The sequence below is a fragment of the Anabrus simplex genome, chromosome 1 (genome assembly GCF_040414725.1).
Source record: "Anabrus simplex isolate iqAnaSimp1 chromosome 1, ASM4041472v1, whole genome shotgun sequence".
NCBI classification, from domain to species: domain Eukaryota; kingdom Metazoa; phylum Arthropoda; class Insecta; order Orthoptera; family Tettigoniidae; genus Anabrus; species Anabrus simplex.
The window spans coordinates 510,641,458-510,665,372 of NC_090265.1; the positions used below are offsets into that span (position 1 = coordinate 510,641,458).

Genomic DNA, 23,915 nt, shown 5'->3' on the forward strand with positions numbered 1-23,915 from the left:
TGCAGTTCTCTGACAGTTGCTGAAGGACGCCGCAACGCACAGATGGTCAGATATCGGTCATCCTGTGTGGGGGTGTCATGCGTTCACGACCTTGTCTAACCCTCCTTGTGAACTGGCCTGTCTCACTGTAGCGATTCCAAAAGTGTTGAATAACTGATGGAGAGACAATGAGTTCTACAGCAACATGACAAAAAGTCCATCCTTCCTGGATCAAAGGGACGGCCCTTGTGACTTGAACCTCGTTAAGATGCCCCATGGGATGTGCAGATTGATGTACAACACGCTCAAATGACCGCAGTAGTCTGTGAACCTCACAATGACACATGGATGCAGCGCTGTTCACTTTGTTCTGAGGAGTCATCTGACAGTTTAATGCATGGCTATGCCTACAGATAGAGTATAACTTCAATTTGACATACCCTGAGTAGCTAAAGTCTCAAGGTATGCTGTACGGCCATTGGAACCCCATCTACTAAATTAACGTTCACATAGCAAACGTTACAAAACATGTTCCCCTAATTTTTTTGAACTGTGTAGTAAAACAATGAGTGTTTTATTATGTTTTATAGATACTTACAATATGTATTTTAAAAATCTGTAGTATAAAAACTAAATTCTAGATGGTCTCAGAAAATTAAATATTTTTATGTGATATTACAGCAAACACAACATTATTTAAAAAAAGTATGGTATCAACTCTTCAGAGAGCATTAAGTAAGAAAATATCTGTCTAAATTTGAAATACAAACCTTGGAAGCTTCAATTTGTACATGAATGAAACATGTCCTCTCATTGTAATTTGAAATTTAATGTTTACTAAAACATGACAAACACTACACAGACCTAATCCAGTATTCGACTATAAGGGCCATTCAAAAAGAAATGAGCCAGAGGCTATAAAATGAAAACTGTACCGTTATTTCAAAAGTATTGCCCAGCGCTGTTGAGGCACTTGTCCCACTACGACACAAGGTGGTGAATGGTCATCTTGTAAAATTCTTGGGGCTGCGTTGTGAACCAGTTCTGAACGTACTGCTTAACATTGTCATCCGAGGTAAATCGTTTGCCACTCAGAGCCTTCTTTAGCTCATCTTGGATTTTTTGGGTCGCGGCGACCCTGCATGCTTCCACTGGAGACTTTGTCGTTTTGACTTGGGTTCAAAGTGATGACACCATGTCTCGTCTCCAGTGACCACTCGTGACAAGAACTCATCCCCTTTCTTGTTCAAGAGAGAGGTCCATTCGATATGCTTCCTGTGCTGGTTCAATACTGTTAGACACCCATTGGGCACACTTTTAGCAAAATTTCAGTCTGTCCTTAATAATGGCGTGAACACTTCTGATGCTCACTCCGACCTCTGTGGCAACTCGCCGGTCTTGCATAATGAAGGCATCCACTTGCTGGACAATGGTATCCGTAATGCGGTGTGGCGTTCCGGATCGTGCATCATCGGCCAATGACACAGGCCTTTCCCTGAACCACCTGTGCCATGCCTTGATGCTTGAAACGAACATGCAGTGTTCTCCATACACTTGTGCCATTCTTCGATGAATTTACGTTGCCCTCACTCCTTCTGCTGTCGGGAAACGTTCTACACCACCTTGCTCTTCTTTTGAAGCCTCCATTTCACAGCTGTCAACACGACTATCTATCAGCGGGTGCGCATGCTCACTCTGTCGTCACATGGTGTGCACCGATGTCCCTCCAGCGGCAAGTTTAGGACCTCAGGACTCTTATAGGGACAATGCCTTCTTCCGCAGATAATTGCATTATGATCCTTTCAGCAGTTTTCATTTCATAGCCTCGGGCTTGTTTCTTTTTGAATGGCTCTCATATATGACTCACTGACATTGTTTTCTACAGAATGTGTGTGACACATTCCCACATACTTCATGAAATTTGGTCTGTCAACACGACTATCTATCAGTGGGTGCGCATGCTCACTCTGTCGTCACATGGTGTGCACCGATGTCCCTCCAGCGGCAAGTTTAGGACCTCAGGACTCTTATAAGGACAATGCCTTCTTCCGCAGATAATTGCATTATGATCCTTTCAGCAGTTTTCATTTCATAGCCTCGGGCTTGTTTCTTTTTGAATGGCTCTCATATATGACTCACTGACATTGTTTTCTACAGAATGTGTGTGACACATTCCCACATACTTCATGAAATTTGGTCTGTAGGAGTGGAAAGACAACTTTCACTACCTGTACTGTTTCCTAATGGAAAAAACCAGGATTCAGTTCTTACTTAAAACCATGTTTGAAGACTTGTAATTCAATAACAAAGAGACTAGCATGTTCTCACAGAGGTATACACCCAGTATGAAGTGCATTCTGGTGGGAAACTTAAAAATACAACAGCTAATAAGGCAGATCAAATTTATTTAATTACAAAACCTCAGAGCCATGCGCCTCTCTAGAAGTGGAAATCTTGTTTGTACAACCATTCAGCTACTGGCTCATATGGTAGTTTTGCCAAGTAAGGGGGTTGTGGAGAAATCTACTCCGTGCTGTGTTCTTCCACTTCAGGAACCATTCCATTCTACACAGTAGTCATAAGTTCTGTCAGTACTTTCAGTGCATATAATTACTAAATAAAACTATGCAAACCCATCAATATACATACATATATTCTGAAAAAAAACCCCACAAAAAATGCTACAGAATGAACATACCCCTATTCAAAATGATCGCCACGTGTGGCAACACAGTGACAAAGATGTTGAGGCCAACATCAATAGCTGCACAAATCGTATCCAATGGATTTTTTTTGACAGCTGACGTGATTTTTTTTTTTAAACATCTCAATATTGCGGTGCTGTTTTTGACATACTATCGCCTCGAGCTTCTGGATTGAGGTCCATACTTCCACTAGGCCAGTCAGCAGCAGCGCTGAACCGCGGGTCACTGGTTGCCAACCACTGCTGTGTCGTTTTTGCTTCGTGTGTATGAACACTATCCTGCTGAAAAATCCAAGATTTTCCTTCAGACAGCTTCGAACTGATATGTGGTATCATCTTTCTAACATTGTCTGGTAGACAGTTGCAGAAGTCTTTACTCCACCTCACAAAAATTCATCTCTGATGCTCCCCGCCAGAAAACCGCCCACCACACCATGACAGAAGCAGGGTGATATCCGTGCTGCACCCACGGAACTTTCTCTTTTGCTTCCTTGGAGGATCGTGCAAACACAGTGAATATTTTTTCATCTGTGAATAGGATGTTGCAATACTGGCTCTCGCCATATGTCGTTAACAAAGTCTGCGATCGAACCCAGCGTATCTCCTTTAATTTTTCAATTAGTAAATGCCGTGTGTATCTTTTATATGCACAAACACATAAATCATCCTTCAAAATACGTGACCTAGTTCGTGGAGATATATTCATTTCATGAGAAAAAAAATGTTTGTTTATGCAAAGGATTGCATTGAATCCTTGCATGAACAGCATTCACAACTTCTTTTTCTGCGTACACACCTCAGGCAGCCCGATCTGACACGATCAACAGTTGCACCCGTTTGTTTAAACCATGCTATTGTCTGGAACACAAAACGTTCATTGATACAGAGAGGTTACAGTGTAGTAAAAAAATTCCTTGTCTCGCTCTCCGCAATCAAATAATGGCAGTAAAACAATGCGATTTTCATACACTCCCCACTCCATCTTTCACTGCTGCCTGCTGTTGGCACACAGCAAGCTGGTTACTGGGAGTTGTGAAGGTGACCTTGTTTAAATTTTTACTGACCGAACTTATGGCAGAACTGTCTACATCTCTTTGCACAGGTTCATCTGATGTGGAAAGGCACTGAAGATGTAACTGCCAAATTAGAAACTTTTTTCGTGATATCTGAAGCCATTTCTTTTCTGTTGTGACTCGGTTAATTTATACTGTTAGGTTCTTCAGCCTGCCAAAACTAACTTATTAATAAATACATTTATTAACTACCTGAAAAAAAAAAGAAACCATATGGTAACAGAATTATACCTGAAAAAAGAAACAACTTAATTAAGAACAGAATGACTTGTTTTGTTCTTGAAAAAATATCATCAGATTCTATCAATCACATTAAAAAATATTTAGAAATGAACGAACATTTGTGTTTAAATTATTTTTTAATCCCTAAATACTTGAAATGTGGAACTTGTCTTGTTGAAGTACTCACTACTCTCCACTTATTTGTTTATTTATTTATTCACAATTTAGTTGTGACAGACTGAAGAACCTACAGTTAGGAAAAAGTACACCGAGTGAAGATGAGTAAATGAAAAATACTAGAGTTAAAAAATGTGGATGGTTGAGGAGATTCAACCTAGAAGACAATGATTCAACTGGAGTTACATAATGATATAAGGAGTTTATGCTTGCAGTAAATAAGATATTGTGGTTATGCTTAGTCAGTAGACAAGGGCTTGCAGATGCTTATAGTATGTGAATGTATGCATTCATCAGATAGAACTGACAGTTATTCTTTATGATTTACTTTAAGCTGAGAAGCAGAGTGATGTTCTTCTGAAGGTGGCTCTAGACATCATAAACAATGACCAATGCAACCGAATGTATCGGTCCTCCGTCGGCACTCAGGCACTTCCACAAGGCATCACTTCTTCCATGATGTGTGCTGGAGTGCTCAGAGGAGGAAAGGATACTTGTCATGTAAGTGAGTTAGAAATCTAGTAAAATTACTGAAAGCATTTGAAAGTAAAATCTACGTACTCACAAAAATATAACAGCAAAAGGAAAAGAAAAATAACTTTGTTCAGTCTTCTAATATGGAAAGGGGACTCAATCATCTTTGATTTTTCAAGGGATATTTTCAAGGGGTTTCTCTAGTACCTAGTTTTTAAGTTTCTAGGCTGCCTGGAAATACCTCTTTAATTCAGGTTTATTTTGATTTTTATACCTACCTTTATTAATATCTATACTTTGACTCTTTTTATTAGTATAGATGAATTTGCCATTATATTTTTTGTCATGCCAGGAACTTACCCCTCCAATGGCAATCGATGCAGCAAAATGGAGCTACAACTCACACTGTGAGGAAGTCGCTTACCCTTCTGCAACAACACTTTGGAGATCGCCTAGTTTCTTGTGGAACTCCATTCCTATACCCTTCCTGTTCCTGTTCCCCAGATCTACAAATATTCCCAAATTACTGTACATGAGAAGAGATAATGCCATTTTTTGTGCCCTTACAGCAAACTTTGTTCATCAACATGTTCAATAATGTTCAGAAACATCATAACCGTGTGACACGTGATGGTACACATTTTGAACACACAGATTAAATAACATTTCTGTGTCATTTGTTCTGTCACCTACTGTAACTGGTCTAATAAAGTTAATTTCATTGAATAGTTTCTCTGCTATCCTACTTTAAGGTCAGGAAAGCAGATTGTTGTTGATATCACTTAAACCAACACACTATGTCTAGTTTGCATGCCCAGTATTAACTGCCGGTGGGAAAACTTGTGTACAGGAGAACGATGGAAACTTGAACTTAAGGTGGTACAAAAGAACTCTATCTTTAAATAGAAAGATGATCTATAAGGTGTAGGGCTCCATAGCTAAATGGTTAGTGTGCTTCCCTTTGATCCGTGGGGCCCCAGGTTTGATTCCTGGCCAATTTTGGAATTTTGACCTTGATTGGTCAATTCCGTTGATTTGGGAGTTGGGTACATGTGCCGTTTTCAGCAATAAGATTCATTACAGCTAGGTCTCCATCCTTACAGGCGCACAGGTCGCCTATAGGCGTCTACCCGAGAGACCTGTACCACACCTCTCTGAAGGTCACACACCATTACTATCTATAGGGTATTGTGAAGTAGTCATTATGAGGGTTACAAAATGACTTAAATTGCACAATGAGCAGTGAATGAAGAACAAGTCACTGCAATAATCAGAGAACACACCATCTAAATCAAAAGCAGACTCTTTCAGTGAGGTAAACAGTTTAGAAAGATCATGATTCAAATCGCATACTTCACGAGTGATTACACATCTGATTGTTCTAAATGGCGTATCACATTTAGATATTTGTGAGAAGTAAAATGACTTATTCCAGTAGCTGCTCATGATGCAAGTAAAAGAACTCTATCCATCTTTCTACCTAGAGGCAGATTCCTTTAACACCATTCAAAGGAATCATTCCCCCCATGGACAGGTTTTCAATTAGCAGCTAATATTACTCATGTAAATCATATGTGTGGCATTTTCAATTACATCAACAAGATAGGTTCCATGTTCATAACAAAGCATAGGTGTGACCAATTTTGTTTTGTTTAGATAATTAAAAAGAATGTTTTTTGTTCTAGGGTGATTCTGGTGGACCTATTCAAATTAGCAGTGGGCAAAACAAGTGCATATATTATGTGATTGGAATAACATCATTTGGAAAATTTTGTGCAGCAGAGAATGCCCCTGGAGTATACACAAGAGTGTCAGCATTTTTACCTTGGATTGAGAATGAAGTGTGGCCTTAGACTGAGTGAAAAGTGAATTTCACAGAGAAGGAGGTCAACAGCTTATCAATGGACCTGATGACATTTTATCTTGTTTATGGATAAGAGTAAAAATGATTACTTGATCCATCCTTGATCAAGTTGTTACCATTTACTCTTTTTGGTCCTATTGATTGGTCAGTGTACAGCATACAGTCTTGAAGTTCCATTTCATTTTTTCTTGCCTTGTGTAATTTTGAATTGAGAAGAAAATGCATCCTCACATAGGAACTGAGAATACAGCTTACATACAGGAGTTACGTAAGAAGATTAGCAGGCCCTCTGTGGCCCAGGTGGCAGCACGCCGTCCTCTCACCGCTGGGTTCTGTGGTTCAAATTCTAGTCACTCTTTGTGAGATTTGTGATGGAGAAAGTGGAGATAAGACAGGTTTTTCTCTGGATACTCCAGTTTTCCCTGTCATCTTTCATTCCTTCCAATGACACTCTCCAATATCATTTCATCTGCCACTCATTAATCATTGCCCCCAGAGTAGTGTGACAGGATTCAGCAACCGGCACAATTCCTACCCTCTCCGCTAGATGGGGACTTCATTCATTCCAGTCCTGACCTGGTTGAATGACTGGAAACAGGCTGAGGATTTTCATTTTTCACATAATATTAGCATATGCATCAACAAACCTGTCCCATGGGCATCAGATCTGATAGATGTATGAGCACTTCAGGTATAAAATATGTAAATGATTTCACACAATGCAATATGTGTGCATCATGCTGTAATTAATGTGAGCTTCTCTTATATTCCTATTTGCTGCTGAATACAGCAATTGTATTTATAGTATCTACACCAATAAAAAACGAAATACCTAAGTTCAATATCCTCGACAATCTGACTGTATGTTTACACAGATGATGCTAATAGATTTTTTTATCTGATTTTCTTTACGTGCATTTTACATCTAGCAAATCTCAATCCACTCCACTTGGACTCACTCTGTGCGTATTTGTTTCACTACCAATGTAGAAGTAGTGGAGGAAGTCATTCCTCTTTTTAAATAATGATGATGATGATGAGAGTATTTCATAGAAGTCTCTCTTAGAAAAAAATCAGTGTAATATTTGTTCCCAATGAATTAGCAGATATATATCAGATATGATTTGCCACTTGAAGAACCATGAAACACTTTGGGGCAGTCAAGCATCAGCTATAAAATAATAGCTCTTCTAATCTGCAGACTGCGTTTGTAGTTTAAACTACATTCAATCCTTCATTCTACTTTCTGTGAATAAGTACAGTAGAACTTTGTTATGGTGACCATGGTTTCAGCAGCACCTCCTAGAGAAAAAGGCCTGGCAATACGATTCGTGACGTCACGTGCATGGGCCCAGCGCGAGCTCTCGCAGCATGAGTGGATAGTAGATGAAGCTAATTCCTTACGATGATTGAAAAATATGCTGGTTAAACTACATTCTACGAATATTCTTTCTCGTAGCTGCGCATATCGGAAGTGAAATTAGTAATATACTGTAATAATTAGGAAGAACAATTAAAAATGCAAAAAAAGAATAGAATTCAGTTTTTTTAAAGAGTTTTAATACTGAATAACTTTAATAATATGCCTATATGACACTTCCTTTTGCATATTTAAGAGTCAAAAATGATCAGTTCCTTTTACAAAACTGAACTTGCTGATGAAAGATAAAAAAACAACATGTAAGTACAGTAAAAGCTATTAAATAAAAATAATAACATATAAACTACCTTACTTACAGTATATTAGTAGCAGTCCAGGAACATACAAGCTGTAATGTTTAGTGTTGTCGGTCATGAAAACAGGTAAACATTTTTTTTACAATAGAAGCCTAACATAAATTAAGGGGGTGAAAGAGCTCACAAAATTTGGCTGTTATTACAGTACATGCCAACAATAGTTTGTTCAACAAGTCATCAAAATTATATTCGCATTCCCTAATGTATATAAAGGTACTCATATTATTTTGGACTCTGATTCAAATAATCAGAACAAGGGAAAAGTTGAAATTAAACTGGAAATAAGACAACTTATTATAATATATGAACTGAAATTTGAAAAGTAGAATGCCAATTCTGATAACATTTGACTGACTTTCACCCAGACACTTTCTGAAATTGTTTTCAATTTAACTTCACCAGGTTGCTTAAAATTGAAATGGACATGAGGTGAACATGATATAAGAAAATATAAAAGGAAATCTCTATGAACAGTAATTTTTTTTTTTTTTTTTGCTACTTGTTTTACGTCGCACCGACACAGATAGGTCTTATGGCGACGATGGGACAGGAAAGGGCTAGGAAGGAAGCGGCCGTGGCCTTAATTAAGGTACAGCCCCAGCATTTGCCTGGTGTGAAAATGGGAAACCACGGAAAACCATTTTCAGGGCTGCCGACAGTGGGGTTCGAACCTACTATCTCCCGAATACTGGATACTGGCCGCACTTAAGCGACTGCAGCTATCGAGCTCGGTACAGTAACTGTTAAAATCCTAAGAAACCATATTAAGCACTTGCATCCCTGCCATTACCAGCAGAACACACACTGAACTTCTCATTTCATGCTTTATGAACCAGCTGCATTGTATAGATATGACACACATGAGATCGATTAAGTAATTAATCCCCACTTTTTCACAGATATGTGTTACATTAATTACATGCAATAACAACAGCTGGAAGGAGTATTTTCTCCCAGAGAAAATTCATAACCAGAGTGTGAATAGGTTATAATGCTTGAAGAGGAAATTCATAATTGAATTCACAATTACTCAAACAAGAATGTTTACTACTGAAGGAACTTACAGTGATTAACCCTGAATTCAGAGTTCACACATTCCCTTTCAATGGCATTCATAGAGGTTCATCAACTCAGTAATTAATAATAGTAATGTACTCAAAAAATGAGAAAGCCTCAGCCACCCAGCTTACCACAGACAAAAGAAAAGGATGGTTAAAGATGAAAAAACAAACATTTCCCATTAATAATTCCTAACTCGAGACTTGTGAAGCAAATGAATTTGATCCCGTAAAAACTATACCATATGTTTCCTTAGAGGAAACTTTTTCTCAAAATTGTCTAATACAGTGTTAAAAATAACCATAGAGTCTTCAACACTGTCAGTTCCAAATTGATCACACCCAGCATATACAGAATGCACACTGTCAATATCCATCAGTGAGCCAACAGGCATAGGGAGATTTAACTTTCTACATCTACCTCAATATTCTTCACAAACAAAGAGCCATGTAAGTCACTTCCTACCTTAACACAGGAATGAAGATGTGGGATATGGTCTTCCTTGATTAAAATGAAGTAAACACACTGTTCCTTTTCAATGCAGTTCCAGTCTTGTTTTACAGATATTGAACTAAATTTTTCTTTAAATTCCTGGAAGTTCTTGAAAGAAACAGTACTGACATGATCTTGATAGGTCTCTAAACTCTGAGCAAGAGCCTAGGCCAAATTTTCATTGTCTACTCGACAATGCCTATCATCTGGAGCCTCTCGATGGGCAGATGTGGTATCAGACAAGTACTCTGGGCAGTTTGGAAACTGAGAAGGAACAGCTCCTAAAACGTTTAGACCACATTAGAATGCATTCACCTAGATATAAATGCACTCATCTATTAATTCATGGCACCACTTACTTCACAGGACTATGTTATGTCTTAGATATATCTGGTTGATTTTAATATAAAATGAATAGCACACAAGGAGACAGAGAAATCATTTAGTGAATGTAATTTACAATAATTATATAGAACTTAACATAATTGCAATAAACACAACACCATTGCTGTCTAGCCTGAACTAAAAATATTAACCCACACTAAGAGGTATATTCCTTCATGCAATATAATAAATAGAACTGCCTCACTTGCAGTTGAGGGTCCAGCACACTAAGAATAATTGAAAGCCAATACCTTACATGCTGTCATAACATATAACTTTTGCCAGAATATCACTATACCCACAACAGTAGTCCTATAAAGTAATGTGAATACTCAGCACATCCCAAACTAAATGTATTAACTGGTAAATTCAATACAGCAAATGCTTAAATCAGTAAGATATAAATCACCCCCCAAAAATCTACTATTTCATTTATAAATAGCAAAGATATTAGAGACCTATCTACAAACCTTTCACAAGCCTTGGATTAGATAAAGCTGCAGTGAATAATTTCCCATATCTCTCATCATACATGCTGGTCATCCATTCAACCTCATGAGTTTTGAAATGGGGCTCGCACATCTACAACACAGGGCTCCATTTCAAGGACCATTATACAACTTAAGTCATTGAATGACTGAAATCAGATATAATACACTAATAACTGAGACTTACCTTTGCATGTTTGGAAGGAACAAAATCATCTCGGCGAATAGCTTTTAACCACTTAGCTCTCTCCGAGTTGTCAGTCGGAAACAAAAAAACACTCACTTTAGGGCCAGTGCGATAATTGCCCTTACAATTTGGAACACTGCATTTCTGAGGCATCACTATTCATAATTTGAAAAACAGTGATTGCAATTCACAGCAACACACCATTAAAAATTTCTAACCCCATGTGGCGGCCATGCCGGCACTTCAAACACTATTTATTAATATTAACTATATAAGTACTAATACCTTTAACTGAACTTACACTAAGAGGAATACTAAGCGAGTGTCAACACACAAGACTCGATTAAGTTTAATATAATCGATGAAACACACACATAACAGGGAAACGCGTTCTAATACACCAAGCTAACTGAGCTACTGGCATGGACCCACGCGGACATCCGTCATCAGCTACTCTCATTCGTGTTGCCAGGCCTTGTTCTCTAGGAGGTGCTGGTTTCAGTGACAACTCTTCTACAGCGTCCAGTACTCTGTGGTATCAACATATTCTTCATAAATAAAGAGATTTTCAGCCTTGCATAATAAGACAAACATATGATTATGGTCTCCAATGTTCATAACATCATTTTAAACCTAGTTTGGATTAGGATTTCTCTCATGCAGGAAGTTAACCAACTGAACAAATAATTGTTGCCAAAGCTGAAGATGATGATCATGACAATGATAATAATTTGCCATTATCTGAAACTGTATTAGTCTGATATGCTGAATCAATGAGACTCTCATAATATGCAACAATAGATGATATTGTAAGTAATGTGGACAATAAGGGAAGGGGAGAAAGAAAAAGGTTGATCCAATCCATGAATGATGTTTTAGAAGCCATCAGAGTTGTGAACGTGTTCTATGAAGCTATGGGAACAAGCAGTGAAAATGTGATGCAAATTATGAACCACAGAACATAGTTACATAGTTAAGAAAGTGTATATTAGACAAGCAGTGGAAGAGACATAAATTAAAGTTTGGGTCACATAGCTGTCAGCTTGCATTTGGGAGATAGTGGGGTTCACAACCCACTGTCAACAGCCGTGAAGATGGTTTCCCATTATCACACCAGGCAAATGCTGGGGCTGTACTTTAGTCAAGGCCACAGTCACTTCGTTCCCACTCCTAGTCCTTTCCTGTTCCATGGTGGCCATAAGACCTACCTGTGTCCATGCAACGTAAAGAAAAAGAAAAGAAAAAGAAGACATAAATTACTCATTATTCCTAAATGAAGAAGATTGTACTGTAGTATAAGTCTGACTGTATGAACTAAAACTCTATGTTACATGTACTTCAAATTTTCACTTAAATGTCAGGGTTATGCACATTTGAACAATCAAAATTTATTTTTTAGGCTGAAGAATGCCCGAAAGGACCGAAACATGTACCTATTGTCTGATATTTCTTAAAGTTCTTTTTAAGATATATTTGTGTATTGACTAAGGTGGACCAATTGTGTATTTTTCTTATATCATTGTTGTAGCTGTCCCGCCTCACCCAAGAACAATGATGCCTGATACAGGACTTCAACATTTTTCATGCGTCAAATTTTGATTGTTCAAATGTACATAACCCTGACATTTAAGTGAAAAATTGAAGTACTACATAAAGTTTTAGTTCATTTAGTTAGACTTATAGTACGATCTTCTTCATTTAGGAATAATGAGTAATTTATGTTTTTGTTTTTATCAATTTGCTCTACATTGCACGGACACAAGCAGGTCTTACGGTGACCATGAAACAGGAAAGAACTAGGAGTGGGAAGGAAGCAACTGTTGCCTTGATTAAGGTACAGCCCCAGCATACAGTCTACATAAATACTATACAATTAATATGGAACAACCCAAATACTAGATTTTTATATTGTAACTAAAAGTGATGCAACTGTCTCATTGTTAAACAATACGTTTCTGATGAAATGCAACTGTCCGCATATCAGAATAACATAAAAGAATACAACGAAATGGACGAGACACTGCTGTAATGGCTAAATAAATATGCAAAGTGAGGGACACACCTGGCAAGTAAAGCTCAAGTGAAGCTCTTTGCAGCATTTTACCGTGTAACTGCAACATACTAACAGTCTTTGCATTCCACTATGAATGCTTGCAATGAGTACATAGTTTATCATCGCTGGCCCTCAAAGGACTGTTATAGAGGTGTAAATATGCTACGTGGCATGCACAGCAGGGAATATCCTTACAATATTAAGCATGTTCATGTGAGTGCCAGTTAGCTGTGAGGAAGTATACCCGCCTGTCAAGATGAGAACCAGAATTCCAGTCCTACCCTACACATTACTGTTTTTAAAATTTTAGTTTTTGTGTTAACCAAATATGTGTATGTTCTATTCATTCCAAAATCTGGCATTGTGCTTTTAATTAATCCTGAAAAGGACTATTGTAGACATGACTAAATATCTCATCCAACATTCATCAGCTTGAACAACTTGTCGGAGCTGATGTGGCATTGGCTCAACAAATTTCCTAAAGTATTCCTCATCAAGGGTGACCTTCACCCTTGCGTCCGACTTAATACCTTACAAAGCATCAGGGGAGGGTGAGGCCAGTGTTTCTTTATATGTTTCCACCCTGCCCACACATGTTCAATGGGGTTCAAGTCTGAAGCTTGTAGGATCCAATTAATCAGTTCAATGGAATCCTGCTCAAAAAACCAGCCCTGAACATGGTAGCTGGTGTGGACTGGGGAATTGCCTTGCATGAATTTCATTACCTTATCTGGAGAATTGCATTACCTTATCTGGATAGTGATCTCACACTCAGAACCATAATATTCTGCATAATGTCTAAATATTGGTCTGATGTAAGATGGTCATCTATACAATAAAGCATTCCAGCCCCATCAGATGATATCCACCCTCAACACGATGCAGATATGCGGCCACTGAATGAACACTCGGCTATATGCCTTTCGTCGTATCGTGTTCATCGTAGCCTCTAAACAAGAACCAACCCGACCTCTGCCAAACTGAAAGAAGTCCTGTCAGAGATCATACAATCCCAATTACGATTTAACTCCATCTCAGGAAAGGAGCACCGATCGACCACCAGTTCATTGGAGAGAGACTCTTTGGAGGTAACTTTTCTGTAATGGAGTCTGACTTCTCATAATTGTTTATGAACTGTGTATGGACATCAAGGAAAACTGGTTGCCTGCAAGAGTTCTGACAAGGTTAAGAATGACTTCTCTTGTGAAGTTTCAACTATCCTGTTGTCTTCTTTCCTAGTGAAAACCCACTTTGAACCTACGCACGGCAGATGTCCAAAGTCCCCTGACATCCGCCACTGCTGCATTCATCTCTGAGCAGCCATAGGCAGAACACCACACCGAATTACTACCTCATGAAGCAAAAGCATCAAAGTTAGCTCAGCCAAACTTGGTGAGTTTGTTATCAAAATCATCACAGTGTATTCATTCGGGAATTTAAAAAAAATTGTTCATGCCAGGATTTGAACTTAAGCTGTTATGGAAGGCACAAATTTTGTAGCATACAGCTGACCCACTGCACTACGTGGGAGTATACCATGTGCTTATAAATTCATAGTGCTGTATGCAAGTGCATGTCACGAGGAGGAGAGAGAAGGGAGAGGGAAGAGTGAGAGTAACTGACACAATGAGTCAGAACTATCAGGCATGTTACAAAATGCATCCAGTTGACTGCACAAAGCCGAGCATAGCTGAAGTGTACTTTCTTATATTTCACATCTCTAGAGATGCAACATTTTTTTATTGTTCATCTGTACAATCTAATATAAACCTAAATAAGTTTTGTTCCACATCACTCTCCACCTCACTCGACTTGATAGCGTAAATCTCACTTTTAATGAACAGGTCCCTTGGATATCACTATAACCAAGTTCTACTGTAGTTTTCATTTCACAGTAACAATTTTATATAAAAGAATAAGAGAAAGCATAATTCTAAACCTCTCTCATGAACCTGAGGAACTAGGAAATGCCTCTATAGTCCTAGTTACAATGCTGGGGAAATCCAGGCATTCACCTCCCCGTGGTAGAGAGCGGGCAACGAATGTATGTAACGACAATGTTGTTACATACAGGCGGCTAACGAATGATGGGACAGAGTGTCTCCCGGTATAAAGAGATCCCTCTGCCAAGTGCCAACACTCTCTTTGTAGGGTGGATGAGCGGGTGGAGGTTCCGGGTACCCTATTGCCCATGGGGTGAGAAATTGCCCCTAAAGGCGGATGAACCTACTGGTTTTGGTCAACGGCATTGAGATGCAGAAGGCAACGGGAAACCACTGCATTATTATCCCTCGTTATGCAACCATGCAATCGTCTCTACTTGAGCAAATTATTACTGATCATGAGCATCGGAACTCAAGATCCGGCAGGGGAAGACAGACTTGCAAGGGCTTCCCAGGTCGTCAGTCAGCGAAATCCTTGCAAAGGACAGAAAAAACAGATGAGAATCACAACGTGGAATGTCAGAACACTAATGATACCTGTAAAGTTAGAAGAGGTAAAAAGAGTGATGGAAGTTAATAATATTGATATTTTAGGACTTTGTGAAACACGATGGCAAGGAAATGGTGATTTCATTAGTGATGCATTTAGGATCATCTATAGCGGAGGAACAATACCTGGTCAATACGGTGTGAGACTAATTCTTGGAAAGAACTGGGCAAAGAATACTGGGAACACCTATCATGTAAATGACAGAATACTGATGGTGAAGATCAAAACAAAACCCAGGGATATGACCATTATACAAGTGTACTTTTCAACATCAAACAGTAATGAAGATGAGGTTGAAGAGCTGTATGAGTGTCTTGATGAGCTACTAAAACTAATTGATGACAAGGAAAAATCTGATGAGATTTCAATGCTGTGGTTGGCTCAAAACCAGACAGAATGAGAACAGGGAAATTTGGACTGGGAAAGAGAAACAGACGAGGTGAAAGGCTACTAGATCTTTGTGAACAGCATGATATGGTAATAACTAACACCAGGTTTGAAGTGCCTTTGAGAAGACGATATACCTGGAAAAGTCCCGGAGATATGCAAAGATACCAAATTGGTTTCATATTAGTAACAGCTAGATATAGAAATCAAATCAAATCAAATCACGCCACAGCTATCCTGGTGCTGAAGTGGACAGTGATCACATACTTGTGATGGCATGGTGCAATTTCAGACTTAAAAAGATAATCAGAAGGAAGAAAGTCAGATGGGATTTAAACAGATTGCAAAACAAACAAATTAAACAGAAATATGCAAAGGATACAAATGCACTCATGGAATATAATTGTGAGATGGACTGGAAAATGATGAAACAAGAAATCTCTGAGATAGCAGATAGAACTTTAGGGAATAGAAGACTAAAACCAAGAAAGCCATGGATTACTGAAGAGGTATTCGACCTCATTCATAAACAAAACCAGTACAAGAAGATAAACACAGCATTAAGCCAAGATCAGTACAGAAAAACAAAGAATCTCATTGTGACAAAATGTAGGGAGGCAAAAGAAGTATGGATGAAGGAAATTACGCAGACTATAGAGAGTGATATAATAGGAGGAAGAACAAATAGAGCATATGGCATGATCAATTCACTCCAGTGTAAACCCAAAACAAGAAGTTCAGTTATAAAGGATAAGAAAGGGAAGCTACTTATTGATAGTGAAGATATTGCAGAACGCTGGTACCAACAATGTAAGGCAAGCAGGTATAAGTAGCAACATAGTTGGGGATGTGTGGGATCTGGCAAATGCAGCACGGGAGAAATTTAAGGAAGCGGAGATTGTTATCAGTGGAATACAGTAGGAGGGATACTGACTGGAAGGTGATTGGGGATTTAAATGAGACTATGGAGTGGATATGTGGGAAACTGGGAGTGAGATTTCTAGATCCTAATGGGTGGGTAGGAGACAGATCTGCATTCAGATGGCCTTCACTTAAACCCCAGTGGTACATATAAGTTAGGAAACTTGTTTAGAAGGGTTATAGGCAGGTACATTCAGGGAAGTGGGGTGGCCTAGGGAGCGGTGTTAAGCGAACAGGGAACTGGAAATCAAGTAGTGATGACATAAAAATGTTAGTGCTCAATTGTAGAATCATTGTAAACAAAGGAATCGAATTAAGTAATTCAATAGATATATACTTACCAAAAAATTGTAATAGGAGTTGAATCATGGCTGAGAAATGATATAATATTCTTACGGAACTGGAGTGTGTATCGTAGAGATAGGATAGGAATGGTAGGAGGGGGAGTATTCATTCTGGTGAAAGAAGAATTTGTAAGCTACGAAAAAGTTAAGGATGAAAAATATGAAATTCTGGGTGTAAGGCTAATCTCTAAAGATAATAGGCAACTTGATGTCTTTGGAGTGTACAGACCGGGAAAGGGTAGCGCTGACGCTGATTGAGAATTATTTCATAAGATAATCAGCTACGTGGGAAACGATAAGGAAAGGAACGTGATTGTAGCGGGTGATCTCAATTTACGAAATGTCAATTGGGAAGGAAATGCAAACGACAGGAAGCATGAACAACAAATGAAAATAATATGGGAAGGACATCTGATTCAGAAAGTGATGGAACCAACTAGAGGCAAGAACATTTTGGATGTGGTGCTGATAAAACCAGATGAGCTCTATAGAGAAACCGAAATAATAGATGGTATTAGTGATCACGAAGCTGTTTCTGTTGTAGTTAAAAATAAATGTGAAAGAAAGGAAGGTATTAAAATTAGGATAAAACAGGCATGTGGGAGTTTAAAAAAAGTAACTATGATCGCTGGAAAATGGTAAATAAAAATGTAAACAGACTCTGGGATGGTTTTAAAGCAATTGTTGACGAATGTGAAAATAGGTTTGTACCTTTAAAGGTGGTAAGGAATGGTAAAGATTCACTATATTATAACAGAGAAGTAAAGAGACTAAGAAGGAGGTGCAGGTTGGAATGAAATACAGTTAGAAATGGTTATGGAAGTAAGGAGAAATCGAAGGAACTTACTAGGAAATTGAATCTAGCAAATACGTCAGCTAAGGATAACATGATTGCAAGCATAATTGGTGGTCATACAAATTTTAGTGAAAAATGGAAGGGTCTGTATAGGTACTTAGGCAGAAACAGGTTCCAAGAAGGACATTCCAGGAATAATTAATGAACAAGGAGAGTGTGTATGTGAGGATCTTCAAAAGGCAAAAGTATTCAGTGAGCAGTATGTAAAGATTGTTGGTTACAAGGATAATGTCCAGATAGGAGATGTGAGTAATACTAAAGAAGTATTAAAATTTACCTACTGAGCTCGATAGCTGCAGTCGTTCAAGTGCGGCCAGTATCCAGTAATCAGGAGATAGTGGGTTCGAGTCCCACTGTCGGCAGCCCTGAAGATGGTTTTCCGTGGTTTCCCATTTTCACACCAGGCAAATGCCGGGGCTGTACCTTAATTAAGGCCACGGCTGCTTCCTTCCACTTCCTAGGCCTCTCCTATCCCATCGTCGCTATAAGACATATCTGTGTCGGTGCGACGTAAAACAAATAGCAAAAAAAAAATACCTATGATAACAATGCCATTTACAGTAAGATACAAAAGTTGAAAACTAGAAAAGCAGGTGGAATTGATAAGATTTCTGGGGATATACTAAATATCTGAAATACTTATTTGATTATTGTTTGGTTGAAGGAGCTATACCAAATGAATGGAGAGTTGCTATGGTAGCCCCTGTGTATAAAGGAAAGGGTGATAGACATAAAGCTGAAAATTACAGGCCAGTCAGTTTGATATGCATTGTATGTAAGCTTTGGGAAAGCATTCTTTCTGATTATATTAGACATGTTTGCGAAATTAATAACTGGTTTGAAAGAAGGCAGTTTGGGTTCAGGAAAGGTTATTCCACTGAAGCTCAGCTTGTAGGATTTCAGCAAGATATAGCAGATATCCTGGATTCAAGAGGCCAAATGGACTGTATTGCGATTGACCTATCTAAGGCATTTGATAGGGTAGATCATGGAAGACTACTGGCAAAAATGAGTGCAATTGGACTTGAAAAAAGAGTGACTGAATGGGTGGCTTTATTTCTAGAAAATAGAACTCAGAGAATTAGAGTAGGCGAAGCTTTATCTGACCCTGTAATAATTAAGAGGGGAATTCCTCAAGGCTGTATTATTGGACCTTTATGTTTTCTTATATATATCAATGATATGTGAAAAGAAGTGGAATCAGAGATAAGGCTGTTTGCAGATGATGTTATTTTGTACAGAGTAATAAATAAATTACAAGATTGTAAGCGGCTGCAGGGTGACCTCGATAGTGTTGTGAGATGGACGGTGGGCAATGGTATGATGATAAATGGGGTTAAAAGCCAGGTTGTGAGTTTCACAAATAGGAGAAGTCCTCTCAGTTTTAATTACTATGTTGATGGGGTGATAGTTTCTTTTGGGGATCATTGTAAGTACCTAGGTGTTAATATAAGAAAAGACCTTCATTGGGGTAATCACATAAATATGATTAATAAAGGGTACAGATCTCTGCACATGGTTATGAGGGTATTTAGGGGTTGTAGTAAGGATGTAAAGGAGAGGGCATATAAGTATCTGGTAAGACCCCAACTAGAGTATGGTTCCAGTGTATGGGACCCTCACAAGGATTACTTGATTCAAGAACTGGAAAAAATCCAAAGAAAAGCAGCTCGATTTGTTCTGGGTGATTTCCGACAAAAATGCTGCAAAGTTTGGGCTGGGAAGACTTGGAAGACTTGGAAGAAAGGAGACAAGTTGCTCGACTAAGTGGTATGTTCCGAGCTGTCAGTGGAGAGATGGCGTGGGAGGACATCAGTAGACGAATAAGTTTGAGTGGTGTCTTTAAAAGTAGGAAAGATCACAATATGAAGATAAAGTTGGAATTCAAAAGGACAAATTGGGGCAAATATTGGTTTATAGGAAGGGGAGTTGGGGATTGGAATAGCTTATCAAGGGAAATGTTCAATAATTTTCCAATTTCTTTGCCATCATTTAAGAAAAGGCTAGGAAAACAACAGATAGGGAATATGCCACCTGGGCGACTGCCCTAAATGCAGATCAGTAGTGATTGATTGATTGATTGACTGATTGATTGATTGATTGATTGATTGATTGATTGATTGATTGGAATATCTTGAAGATCTGTACTGGGATGAAGAAGTAATGGCAATTCCAGACTATCTTGAACCTGAACAGATGGTGGAAGAAGACAATATAGGCCCAATAATCACATGGGAAGAATTTGACCTAGCACTAAAACAATTAAAGGACAAGAAAGCAACCGGACCAAGTGACATACCAGCAGAACTTCTCAAGGGAAAGGAGAAAGAATGAAACAACAACTATATAATATCACTGCAAGATGCTCTTATAATGGTAAAATTCTTGAATACTTTACTAAAAGTAGGACAGTTACCTTATCAAAGATAGGAAATGCTATTGACTGTTCCAACTATAGAACACTAACAATACTAACACACGCATCCAAAATACTGCTTAATGTAATTAAGAACAGGATTAAAAAGAAAATTGAACAATATACATCACAGGATCAGTTTGGTTTTACAACAGGGAAGGGAACAAGAGAAGCTCTTCTAGCATTAGGAACTATTCTAGAAAGAAGACTGAGTGTTAACAGGAAAACATACATTGCATTTGTGGATATAGAGAAAGCCTTGACAAAGTAAACTGGAAACAACTCTTTAAGAACATGAAGAATATAGGACTGGACTGGAGGGACAGAGGACTGTACAAAAATCAAAGCACAACAATAGAAATCAATGGTAATGTTAAGACAGATCCATTAGAAGGGGAGTGAGACAAGGTTGTGTGCTATCTCCATTTTTGTTCAACATGTTCATTGAGTAGGCCGTATCAAAACTTAAGCAAAAAACCAAAGGAATTAAAATTAACGGACAACAAATCCACTGTATAAGGTTTGCCAATGACACTGCATTATTTGCAGATTCAGAGAGGGGAAATAAGTAAAATGCTACGAGTTTTAATATCAACACTACAAGAATCAAAATTGATACTGAACACCTCGAAAAAAAAAGTATTAGTTGTCAAGAAATCAACTGAGGAAATACCAATAAACATTAAGGTAGGTGATGAAAATGTACAATAAGTAAGTCAATTTTGCTACTTGGGAAGCATTATCACTCAGGACAACAGGTGCACCACAGAAATCAGGAGGAAGATTGCTCTAGCTAAACAAGCCTTCAGTAACAAGAAACAGCTTCTGACATGCAGGAACATTAACATTAAAGTTAGGAAAGAATTTGCCAAAATGTTTGTGTGGAGTGTTTTGTTGTATGGTTGCAAAGCATGGGTCTTAGCAAAGCAGGGTATAAAAACTGCCTGGAAGCAATGGAAATGTGGATATGGAGGAGGATGCTGAAAATTAGTTGGACAGAGAAAAAGTCAAACAATAGGGTCCTTAAGGAAATAGACAAAACAAGGGAATTGATCAACACTATAGAAAAGAGGAAAACCAAATTCCTTGGCCACACACTTCGACATAACACATTCCTCACGACTATGCTGGAAGGAAAAGTTCTGGGTAAGAAGGGAAGAGGAAGGCCGAGGAAGAAGTATCTGGATTCCGTGATGGACAGGCTGAATTTGAAAAAGATATGTTGACCTGAAACTCTCAGCAGAGGAGAGCAAAATGTGGTTGCAGCGACAAGGCCTTGCCTTTATGATATGAATGAATGAATGAATGAATGAATAATTCAAACAAATAGCAAAACTCAAATTTTCTGAATCATATTATTATTCATAGCCTTATCCCAATTAATCAGGGACAGTATTATGTGTAGATTAAACCCAGCCATATGCCTGACGCCAATCCTATTTGGAGAGATGTATTTGCTATTGTGTGTTTCTGTGATGGTTGGTAGTATGTTGTGTGTAAATGAAGATGTGCATTAAGACAAACACACCCCCTACTACAGGAATTAATTATATGTGATTAAAATCCCCAACCCTACTGGGCAATAAACCCTCTGAAATGAAGATAACTACGCTGCCCATTCAATCAAGGAGCTGGACTTAATCCACCTGTAATTAATAATATATATGGTATCTCACCAAATGTCTTCATGCTTCACCTTTCATGGCTTCAGTAGCCAGTGAAATGTCTCATTTCATCTGCTTATTTAGTAACTGCAAATAATATTTGGTTTAAGTGTTCCTACACCAGGTATTGCAATATTTCATTTATATTTGCAAATAAGAAGATCCATTATACAGTGCTCTGAAGGCAAGGAATTCTACAAAGATGTTGCCTGTGTATTACGACAGATTAACAAAAAATATTATGCTTTAAATCAGCTCGAGTCTTGCCCTTCGGGAGAGCAATGTTTAAAAGTATGTTGTAATTTCCACGAGCGTGCTGGGAGTGCAACTGTTAGGTCTGATTTGGTGTGGCACCAAACCACTTGTTGTTGTTGCTGCTGCTGGTGGTATTCCTGCTGTTTGCTACTGATTCCCCACTGGTGGGAAAAGGCCTCTCCCAATTGATTCAACTGAACTCTGTCTCGGGCTGCTGCAGGTCATGATGAATCTGCATGGATTTTTAGATCAACACGCTATCTTCTTCTCTGTCCTCCTCTTCGCCTCAGTTTCTGCAGGTGTATCCATTCTGAGACTATTTTGCTCTATCTGTCATCTGAACTTTTTATGACATGTCCTGTCCATTAAATCACATTAAAACTACTAGGAAAATAAAAAATAAAAAAATAAAGTAAAAAACCAGCAAAGGTTCATACAACTAATCTGCAATAAGGCACATCCTTGTGTTAACAGGCACATTTCTTCCAAGTTTTTTCACTTGTATAGCCTGATTTATTGATCTGTTTTGATGGTGATTTTTCACTGTATATATTCATACTTACTAAAAAACAAAAAATCCAGCAAATTTTATATAAATTATACAGAGAACCTTTAAAAAAGTTAAGAAGTCCTTCACAGTATCAATTAATTTGAGTAACTAGCAATATTTTTGTGAATGTGGATATCCTTGAGGATTAGCAGGTCACAGGAACCAGTAAAACATCCACACTTCATTACAAATGGCTGAATGACTTCATGATATAATTATTTACAAGACTTTAACATTACATCACAGATAAAAATGTTACTTATTTACAAGATTTTTAACATTACATCACAGATAAAAAAGCTGACATGTGTTGATATATCTAATACAAATAACAATGCAGTATGGAATGTTCAAAGACAAACAAACCTCATTATAAAATCCACAGAATATCCACTAGAAAAGAGAAAACAACTGCTTCATGAGATCTGACATTGGCACTTGGAACACTAAGCAAAGCAAGCAAGCAAGCTTGTAGTTTTATGTTGATTATTGATATTGTGATCATAGTCAAGAGACTCCCAGATTTTTGTGAGGAATCCGAACCATAGGAATGTGACTTTTCATTTCCAAAATTCCACTTGCATTGGCCATGATTTGAAGCGCAGCCACCTCGGTGTGAAGCCAGTGACTAAGCCACTCAGCTATCATACTCTATATTTAGAAGACTAAAATGTTCCTTTAAAAGAAATACGTATTTTTTTTTGTTTTCGGAAATCCACTTGGGGGGGATTGAAAAATTAGTTGAATTATTTGTATGAAGATACTATTATCTCAAAAAATGAAAGATGTTGCAGACGTAAAAATTAATATTTGGAATCTGCTTTAAAAGTAAAGAATCACGTATTCCTTTGATTTTGGAAAATCCAATGAGGGGGAGGGAAGGGTGAAAGAATTGAAAAATTAATTGAATTAATTGTATGACGATACTTGCATCTAATAAAAACTAAAGTTGTTACAGACGTGAAAATTGGTATTTGGATCTCCTTTAAAAACAAAGAAAAATGCATTTTTGGGGGAAAATCATCTTGGGGTGTGGGAGTGAAAAGGAAATGAATTCCTTTTATGAGGACACATGTCTCAAAAACTGAAGATGTTACAGTCATGATAATTGGTATTTAGAAGACCCTTTACTAATT

The 23,915-nt window shown here is 38.1% G+C and overlaps 2 protein-coding genes across 6 annotated transcripts in view; one reads left to right on the plus strand and one right to left on the minus strand.

Moving 5' to 3' along the window:
- The window catches only part of LOC136857037 (serine protease snake), a 131,649-nt gene extending 124,309 nt beyond the window's left edge, over positions 1-7,340 (plus strand). The window contains exons 7-8 of the mRNA XM_067135386.2: positions 4,490-4,656; positions 6,315-7,340. Of these exons, the coding sequence (XP_066991487.2) occupies positions 4,490-4,656; positions 6,315-6,482 (335 nt within the window). The 3' untranslated portion in view covers positions 6,483-7,340. The remainder of the gene's footprint in view (positions 1-4,489; positions 4,657-6,314) is intronic.
- Positions 1-23,915, minus strand: part of LOC136857038 (palmitoyltransferase ZDHHC16) — a 135,073-nt gene that overhangs the window by 27,988 nt on the left and 83,170 nt on the right. For 2 of the 5 annotated variants that reach the window (XM_067135389.2, XM_067135387.2), the window contains one exon: positions 10,424-11,370. The exons of 2 other annotated variants lie outside the window; for them this stretch is intronic. In XM_067135389.2, coding sequence (XP_066991490.2) covers positions 11,323-11,370 — 48 coding nt within the window. In that variant the 3' untranslated portion in view covers positions 10,424-11,322. Of the gene's footprint in view, positions 1-8,039; positions 10,063-10,423; positions 11,371-23,915 lie in introns of those variants that run through there. One more of the 5 variants, XR_010858501.2, reaches the window with a different exon arrangement.